This window comes from Silene latifolia, chromosome Y (genome assembly GCF_048544455.1).
Source record: "Silene latifolia isolate original U9 population chromosome Y, ASM4854445v1, whole genome shotgun sequence".
NCBI classification, from domain to species: Eukaryota; Viridiplantae; Streptophyta; class Magnoliopsida; order Caryophyllales; family Caryophyllaceae; genus Silene; species Silene latifolia.
Window position 1 is genome coordinate 346,564,920 of NC_133538.1, and position 9,199 is coordinate 346,574,118.

The 9,199-nt window shown below is 46.6% G+C and overlaps 2 protein-coding genes across 2 annotated transcripts; both read right to left on the reverse strand.

The window, feature by feature from the left end:
- Window positions 1–229: 229 nt before the first annotated feature.
- On the reverse strand, window positions 230–1,279 carry LOC141631559 (uncharacterized). Its single transcript, XM_074444216.1, has 2 exons — window positions 1,200–1,279; window positions 230–1,118 (listed from the first exon to the last, which is right to left on the reverse strand). Exons 1-2 carry the CDS (start codon window positions 1,277–1,279, stop codon window positions 230–232), a joined length of 969 nt encoding a protein of 322 aa, XP_074300317.1.
- A 5,189-nt stretch (window positions 1,280–6,468) lies between these two features.
- On the reverse strand, window positions 6,469–8,905 carry LOC141631560 (uncharacterized). Its single transcript, XM_074444217.1, has 4 exons — window positions 8,439–8,905; window positions 8,342–8,394; window positions 7,305–8,247; window positions 6,469–6,811 (listed from the first exon to the last, which is right to left on the reverse strand). The coding sequence occupies exons 1-4, from the start codon at window positions 8,903–8,905 to the stop codon at window positions 6,469–6,471; spliced, it is 1,806 nt and encodes a 601-aa protein (XP_074300318.1).
- Window positions 8,906–9,199: the final 294 nt, after the last annotated feature.

Here is a 9,199-nt window from a genome sequence, read left to right on the forward strand (position 1 = left end):
TGTTTAGCCCTCCAGCATAGGTTGGGATGACGATTTCTCCTAGGGAATGCTTTGTTTCACCACTGAAACCAACCAAAGAAACCGCCTTCTTTGCTAGATCCTTCTCGGTGAATCTCATGCCTTTGAGTGTCTCTAGCATGATTAAGTGGACGGAACTTCTGGTGTCCACCAAGATCTTTCTCACCTCGCAATTTCCTATGAGAAGCGTGATGATTAGAGCATCGTGGTGCTATTTTGGAGTAGAACCTACGTCTGTTTCATCAAAGGTGACTGATGGCAGATTCTGGCGGTTGATCCTGCAGGAATTTTCTAGTCTGTCTCCTTTAGTTCTGGTTGCGTGTCTCTTTACTGCTGAATATGTCAGCCCGCACAGCTCCGATCCGCCTGTAATGACATTCACAGTTCTAGTGCACTGAGGAGGAGGAGATGGCAGAACCTGATCTGCTGAGTTCACTCGGGTTGTGATTATGGGTAGGAGGTGATCCAGATTTCCTTGGTCATAATGGAATTTGACTTCCTTTCTGAGGGAATGGTATTCGTCGGTGTCATGGGTGTTACTGCCGTGGAACTCGCATTTTTTTCCTGTGTCCTTTCTGCTGCTGGGGTATCCTTTTGCTGGAGGTTTTTGCCATCTGACTCTGCGTCCCAGCTCCTTCAAGGCTTTAAATAGTCCTGCAAGATTGGTAGTAAAACCATACTCACTTACTTTCGGAGGCAGATCTACTTCGCTCTTTCCTTCAGAATTTCCAGAAACTCTGTTCACGCTTCTGCTGTAGGGTTTGGGCCTTTCATTCCTCTTCTCTACTGGAGCTTTCTTGGATACTGGGCCTGAATCGTAGACGCCTCTGATGGGTGCAGAGTCTTCCTCCAATCTCATGACAGCAATTGCCGTTGACTGTACTTCATCAAAGGTGGTACAAGGGTGCTTCGTCAGGTCCTTGAAAAGATCTGAGTCCTGGTGCAGTCCTCGGTGGAAGGCTTGTATAGCGGTTGCTATATCACATCTCGGGATAGCCACTTTTTCTTTGTTGAACTTGTTCAAGTAATCGCGGGTGGACTCCTCAAACCCTTGCTCTATCCGGTAGAGGTCACTAGTGTGCTTCTTCGACTTTCTGCTGCTGGCAAATTGCTGGTTGAATGCATTGACTAGGTTGGCGAAGTTGGCTATGCTCTTGTTGGGTAGGCCGACGAACTACTACAGAGCTGCTCCAGACAAGGTTGACTTGAATCCTTTACACATACAAGCTTCCTTCAAGGATCCAGTTGCGGTTATCACCATCATTTTCTACTTGTAGTGGTTGATATGGTCAAGTGGATCCGTAGTTCCGTCGTAGAACGTCATGGCTGGCGGCACACATCCCTTAGGAACACCGACTAGGGCTATGTCGTCCACGAAAGGTGAGTCTGCGTAGCTGTCTCGGGCGGCTTTCTGCATTAGACGGGCTACGCTTGGTATCATGTACATCAGCTCCCTCAGCTCCTGGTATTGCTGCTCCAGTGAGTTACCTACTCCTGCAAGAGGGTTAGAAACAGGCGGGAAGGAACCAGCAGGAGTACCTCCTAGCCAGGGCACTCCAGAAAATTGGCCTGGTGCTGGGTGATTGGTTACTGGGGTGGCACTGATTATGGATCCAGGCTGCCATCCTGGTGTCTACTGTAGTCCTCCGATCTAGGCTCCACGGGTGAACTGGCCGCAGGATGGAGCTACTGCGTTGATGACGGGTCCAGATTGACATCCTGACGTCTGGTGTGCGGGGGTACCTGAAAAAGGCAGAAGGTCAGATCCTGACGGGGTTCTAAACAAAGCATTACCTGATGTCTGCTATAGGCTGGATGGGTTATCAATTGATAGGCATCCCAACCCTCTGGGCTCAATTGGTTTGCTGGGTGCCACTTCTGCAAGGTCCAGTCTGGTGACTAGTTCTGACGGAAATAATCGACTCGATCCTCCACCGCTGGTTCGGTTCGGAGCTTCTGGTGCTGATGTTGGCTTGGTCTGGACTGCTGTCACAATCTGAGCAATCAGGTTCTGGTTGTCCTTCCTCAGATCTTCAACTGCCTGACGCAGAACATCTATCCCCTAGATCATCACCTGCATCGGGTCAAGTACTGGAGGTCATCTGCTCCTGAGAACTTCTGCACCTGATCCCTCCTAGGTCGGAGCTCTGGACACAGCTTTACCTCTGCTGGGACTGCTCTCCCTGCTGGATCTGGATTGACTTGGTGCGCCTGCTGCCTTGGGTATCTGCGGTGGCTTCTGAGGCGGGGGTACGGTTCTGGACGACTTGCTGACTGGGATCATCTAACTGGACGCTTGGGATGCACTGACTGATCCTGCGGATGCAGAAGTAGGTTCTGCTTCGGAAGACAGGGCTGACATGCTCTGGCTGCTGGAAAGATTCTGGCTGGTTCCAGACATGGTGACGGCTAGTTCAGTTTTGCGAGATTTGGCTATAGAAAATGATCACTATACCCCACAGTGGGCGCCAAATTATTTTGGTAAAAATTTACTAGTTATGAAATTAATTATGTGAGTGATAGTGATTAATCTAGTGCCAATCACAATTTGAATGCAACGGTGATAACGAACGAAATAAAGACGAATGCAAAAAATGACACGGAGGATTTTTCGTGACGCGGAAAACCCGGTGTGGGAATAACCGCGGGGGGAGTCGGAATCCCACCAACTTGCACTATAGTCGATATTAAATACTCAAGTAAGGAAATATAATTATTTTGCTAGATAATTATTGCCAATTGTAGACAGGAATTTTGAGGATTGATGTGTTGCTTGAGGTAATTTTCGAATGCCCCTTGAATGTTACTCCCTTCTCGTTTATATAATAGCCAGAATCAGACTTAGGGTTTTCCGGAGCTGCCTCTGCTTGTGTTGCTAAATACCAGGTCAAATCCTTAAAGAATAGGGGTTGATTGTTGACTCAATTCCTCTTCCCTTTTTGCACATGTGTTTTCTCCATGGCCTATTTGTGTTTGTTTCTTTTTGAAATCACGGCTCGCTTTGTGCCACGTCATCGGTCCTTCTCCATTGTTTTCGTCCAATCGATGGCCGCCACGTCGTGAGTGATAAAAGTGTAAATTTTATCCCTAATATAATTGGTTAAGGTGTTTGGAGATGTTTTATATCTTAGGAATACTTTTTCTCTGTTCATGGAAGCATTTATGGTGTTTTCCTTGGGTAATATGGTGCTTGGCTGATTTTGAGATATTTTGTAGAGCTATTATGTTTTGTTTTTACTTTGTTGAGTAGCTTAATTTGTGGTTTCTTTTGAGATGAATGATTGTGTGGACTTTGCGCTTGTGCGCATGGTGATTGTAGGTAGGGTGAACCTACTGTCTACATTTAACTACCTTCTCGCAAAAGTGCCATCTACTCTGTACGTTCAGTGTAAATTCCTAAAATTCTAGTTAATGCCCTGTTTGGAAACATGAGTCTCATTTGACAATCTAGATTTAAGTAAAATCACTTGTTTGGGAACTTATATAACTTTGGATTTGGAATTGTGTCAAATCTTACTGAAATTCCACTTTCAATAAATTAGCTCATTTAAAATGACGACCTCCAACTATGTCATTTAGAAATCCAGCGCACATGTCGTCTGTTTTGGTAAATTTCTACCAATTTAGGGTTAAAGCGGTCTTAACGTTAGGTCGGTATTACGATTTGTCTGTTTGTTGTATAATAAGTTGAATGTACGACGTAAGTAAATAACACAAGTGATTTTGGTGACGCGGAAAATACAATTTGGGAAACAACCGCGGGGGGAGACGGAATCCCACCAAGATTTTCACTATAATTCGAGAGGAAATATAGTTCGAGCGGTATGCTATGGAGGCTAGGGTATAGTTCTCATATTTTTTGATGATCCTTCTATATTGCACTGAGGCCCCTTATATAGTGGAGCTCATCCATCTAGGGTTTCTTGCTTCTTTCCCAAGTATTCCTAATTTGGCGCGGAATAGGACTTTCCTTCTCTGAATATGGCAAGTGATAGAATCCCCATATACTTCTTCCACAAGGACCCAAAGCACACGTCTTGCACTGCATGCTGGCGCTGCCACCCTAGCTCCCTGACGCCCTGCATCCCATACTGCTTCCTGACCCATTGCCCCAGACCAGCCCAATATCGAAATTTTTGGCCTAACAGTTTGCCCCCAATTTCCGCGAAAGGCCAACCCTAATTTTTGAGCGGGAAATTGCAGTTTATCGTTGAGTGACTTCTCGCATACTCCTTTCCCATTCACATTTTCAACGCTCCAACCACCCTTTCCTATTTAATATCATCCGTCCCCCCTCTTTCTCTTTCATCATCATTTCACTTCCTCAAATCCCTCAAACTCACCAATTCCCAAAACCCATCCTTTCAATCGTCCTTTCACTGTCAGCGTCGCCTCCCTCCGTCTCTTCAGGTACTTCCACTTCTCTCTCCTCATGTATCTTGGAAAAAACCCGTTTCACATCATCCTCCTCCACCACCATCGACCTCGTCGAAGACGACGACTTCCCTTCACAGGGAGTCCTAAAAAAACCGCACTCCGGTGACTCCCACCTAACCCAAGAAGACATCCCTAGGATTAAAGCCCTGCTTGGATTAGGTGACGATGTGGTGATCCACATCCCCAAACCTGGTCAGAAAGCAGATGCTTTTCGTGAGGGGTGGATCTGCTTGTACCCTACCCTTTCGTCCTTGGGCTTAGATTCCCTTTTCCCCTGATGATTCAAGAGTTCATCTGCTTGAACTCCCTTCCCATGACCCAAATTGCCCCTTACGCATGGAGAATCCTCTTGTCCACTGTTGCTTTGAACAATAGTTGGGACGCCAGAATTCGGTTGTCAGATCTGGCCCATAGGTTTGAATGTCGGTCGTTAGGGAACGAACAATACACTTTCAGGGCCGTGGAGAAGACTGAAAATTTTCTTCAGTCGGCTGCTAAGGGCAAGGATAACGGGTGGTATGAAGACTTTTTCTACGTCAAGCTTGACTCACTCCCCATCCACGCTGACTATCTGTTCGAGCACTGGATTTTTGCCAAGAGTAAGTACAATTGTATGCCTATTTTTGATTGCTCTTGTCACTCACTATTCTTACTCTTTGATCTGATGCAGAACTCAAGAACCCTGAGAAATCTCATGACGAGGAAGCTTCTGTTGCCAAGCACTTTTCCATCCCTGAAGACCGCAAACTATTCCCCATCCTGCTCTCTGGTTTAGAGGACTCCTTCGCTGAAGAAACCATGTCCTCTGGTAAATATCCTCTTTTGACTTCCATTAACTTCCATGTCTATTTACCCTTTATTCTGACTTCTTGTATCCTGGCTCCTCTATAGGAAACGCTAGACCCTCCGCCTCCGAGATCCTGATGCGCCAAGCCAGGAAAAGAACTGCTGACTCCTTTACCTCTCCTGCCTCCTCAAGAAAGAGATCCTCCTCATGACCTTCTCCAGAACCTATCGAAGTGACCCCAATATCTCGTGCCCCTGGGTCCCCTATTCATGTTGATGATCTGCTGCTGCGCCTCCCTGCCAACTTTGGGGATACTGAACGTGCCAACTACTGGCCTGCAATGGAGCGGCTCCTGACTCCGGCTTTCTCCAGAACATTCGATGAGACTGCCCCCCAGGAGATGACTGACCTGGCTGCTGAACACTGCTTCCTTTTGTGAGTCTTCGTTTTACTGGCCCCTTTCTTTCTTTGCCCCTGTGCTTCCCTGACTGATGGTTTTCTTTATTGCAGGCTCTTCAATCATCCCTCTACCTCCGCAAGATGCTGCAGAGGGCCAAAGTTGAGTGCCAGGCTTCTGTGGAGAAGAACAAGGAGCTCACAGCTACCTGTGCCAAACTGAGGGAGCAGCTTCATGCGGCCAAAAAGGAAAAGGAGGCAGCTAAAGATCAGCTGGCGAGGACGCAGGAGGCCAAGCGTGCTCCCGACCACGGGTTGACAAAGGCAAAGGCCCGTGCTGAGGAGATGGCAGAGCTGGCCAGGAACGTGGGAGCCTACACTGCCTTTGAGGGGAGGATTTACTGCATTCGTGCCTATACTGAAGGGAGTTACACATCCTGGAACCTGGTGGAAGAATTGGCTGAGTTTGCCCGTCCTTTTCCCAATGGTATGGACCTGAGCGCCTTGTTCCCTCTTGATGCTGAGGCTGCAAGCCTGGAGCCTGAGTTAATAGCCATGGACATCTCTGGGACTATCTCTGGGATGAACGCTGTAGAGGAGATCCTGGGGGAGGAGACTGGTGATGGTGCTGTTGCAACTCCTGAGGCTGTTCAGGAACCTGCAACAGAGAAGCAGATGGAGCCCGAGGAGTAGAGCATTGGTCAGGATGCAGTTGTTGAGAGGATTTACCTCTCTTAAATTTTAAGTTGTCTGGGGACTTGGCCCTGCGTGGTGCAAGTTTGTAAAAACTCTTTTTTTTGGCTTGTTTTGCGCCTGCTGGCATGCAGGCTTCAAACTCTGATGGTGCCTGCTACAGGTAGCAGGTGCCTTAAATTAAAGTAGTTATGGGCCCAGGTTTTAGGCCCTCCTTTTGTTATACTTGCGTTATTTGCCATTGATTTCTGGAGTTGTGATTCCACATAGGTATTTCCAAGAGGCTGACCTGGCTCCAGGTGCACAGCCTCTGTTCCTGGTGACAGGTTTCTGATAACATATTTTACCCATGACGTAAAATATCTTTTCACTAGGATTAGCTGACTAGAGCATACCTTGTTTGACTGTTTCTGACTAATAAGGAATGTTACATTCCTTGTGGTTCCAGACGTTTGAAATTCCGTGCGTGCACCTTTTGCTCTACGTCATAGTTATGGATTTATTGAGATTAACGTTAAGGTTTGGGTGGTCTTAGTGTGCCGAACCCTGCGCGCTACCTCGGCGTATGCTCCCCATGTGGCTTGACTTAGTAAACGTCTCGCAGCCTCACATGGCAGGGGCTGGACCCTCAAAGTGTTCCTCATCTGACAAGTAACCAACATTAGTATCAAAGACTTTCTTCGTAGAAGCATGATAAATTTCAAAGTAGTGCAAATTACGTGGTGCTATCTCATGGTGTTCCAGGGCAACAGTTGGATCCAGGAAGCCACAACCTGGACTACTCGGTTTAAAAACGACTCGATTTGGTTTAAAAAAATAAAAAGCTAGGGAGAACAAATAAAAGTAAAAAAGTTTTCTAAAACACACCGGAACCTAAAGCATATACTAACCCCCACCCCTTTTTTTTTTGCTTCACGGACTTTTGAAAGGTCCTTTTTACACTAATGTTCTGGCACTTTGTCAGACAAAGTACCGTGTCAAGTGACGAATGTTCCAGGGTTTATCCAGGATCTGACCGTGCATGGTCATAAACCTGTATACCCCATTCTTAACAATGCTCTCGACCTGATACGTTCCTTCCCATTTGTAGGCAAACTTGCCTGCTTTGTGGTTCTTGGTATTTTTGAATACCTTTCGGAGTACGAGGTCCCCTACTGCGAGGGTCTTGATTTTGACATTCTTGTTATATGTCTTGGATACAGTTTGTTTATATGACGCCATGCGTATGTAGGCGCTTTCTCGTAACTCATCAATTGTATCCAGAATTCTTGTCATTTCGACCTGGTTCTGCTCTGCCGTCTGACAACCATATCTATGCGTGGGTACCAGAACCTCTGAGGGTATCACTGCCTCTACTCCATATACGAGGCTAAATGGAGTTTGGCCTGTTGCCACTTTCGGTGTTGTTCTGTATGACCAAATTACCAATGGTAGTTCATCTGCCCATTTTCCTCCCAATTCCTCCAGCCGTTTTCTAAGATTTTCCACAATGATCTTGTTATTGGACTCGGCTTGGCCGTTGGTCTGTGGATATCTGGGGGCTGACTTTCTCTGTGTTATGTTCCATCGTGCACAGAAGCCCTCGGTGTTATCTGATATGAACTGGGATCCATTATCGCATATGATTTCGGATGGTATCCCAAATCTACTTATGATGTTACGTTTTATGAAAGAGATCACCTGCCATTCTTTCACTTCTATCATTGCCTCTACTTCAATCCATTTTGAAAAATAATCAGTCATGACTAGCATATACACTCTCTTTCCTGGGGCCCTAAGCAGCTTTCCCACTATATCCATGCCCCACATCATGAACGGCCATGGAGAGACAATTGGATGCATTGGCTTCGCCGGCTGGTGGATTGCTGGGACTGCCTTTTGACATGATTCACATCGTTTGGCATGATTAACGGCATCTGTACGCATGGTGGGCCAGAAATACCCTTATCTCAAGATTTTGTTAGACAGACTTCGTCCACCGGCGTGGTTCCCACACTCTCCACCGTGTACGCCATGCAGCACCGTCTCTGCCTCCTTTCTGCTCAAGCACCTGAGGCATGGTCCTGCCAATGATTTCCTAAAAAGAATATTATCGATTAAGATATACCTGGAGGCTTTTATCCTGAAACTTTGCGCTTCTTTTCTATCCTCGGGAAGTGTTCCATCCTTTAGCCAATTTATGTACGGCATTCTCCAACATGGATCCTGCTGTCCTTGACTGGAAACCAGGGTCATGACCTCCTGCGCATACTGCACGTGCACTGCTTCCTTTACCGGATCCTGGTCTGGCTCCTTCTGAATGGCTGAGGTCAACACATGGGTGATAGGTATATTTGATAACTCTGTGGGCTGAAAGGTGGCGCCTAACATGGCTAGGGCATCTGCTTCTACGTTCTGATCTCGTGGAACTTGAGTTATCTTGAACGATCTAAACTTTGACTTTTGCTCTGTGGCTATCTTCAGGTAAGCTACCATCTTTGAATCACGTGCCACATATTCGTTGTTTACATGATTCACCAAAAGTAAGGAATCGCTGAACACCCTCAGGTTCCTCACTTTAAGCCCTAGCGACATCTGTATCCCCAATATTAAGGCTTCATATTCGGCCTCGTTGTTTGTTGCTTTGAACTTACATCTAACAACTTGCACTATCATATCACCTTTGGATGATCGCAGGACTAAACCTACACCAGCCCCTGTCGCATTTGAGGATTCATCAATGTATAAGGTCCATAACCCGGGATTTTTCACTACTGTCAGCATTCCCTTTTTCTGCCTCCCCACGAGTAGCAGGGCAGAAGTCGGAAACGAAATCTACTAGGGCTTGGGATTTTATTGCAGTTCTGGGTTCGAATTGTAAGTCATACC

Bases quoted from the DNA above. Each gene is read 5' to 3' on its own strand.
- LOC141631559 (XM_074444216.1), bottom strand. From the start codon at position 1,279: ATGGTGATAACCGCAACTGGATCCTTGAAGGAAGCTTGTATGTGTAAA. The intron at 1,119-1,199 runs GTAGTAGTTCGT...GCAATTTGCCAG, and splicing joins ACCTTGTCTGGAGCAGCTCT to CAGCAGAAAGTCGAAGAAGC.
- LOC141631560 (XM_074444217.1), bottom strand. From the start codon at position 8,905: ATGTCGCTAGGGCTTAAAGTGAGGAACCTGAGGGTGTTCAGCGATTCC. The intron at 8,248-8,341 runs GTACACGGTGGA...CCATGCGTACAG, and splicing joins CAGAGACGGTGCTGCATGGC to ATGCCGTTAATCATGCCAAA. The intron at 6,812-7,304 runs GTACTTTGTCTG...ACTATGACGTAG, and splicing joins AACATTCGTCACTTGACACG to AGCAAAAGGTGCACGCACGG.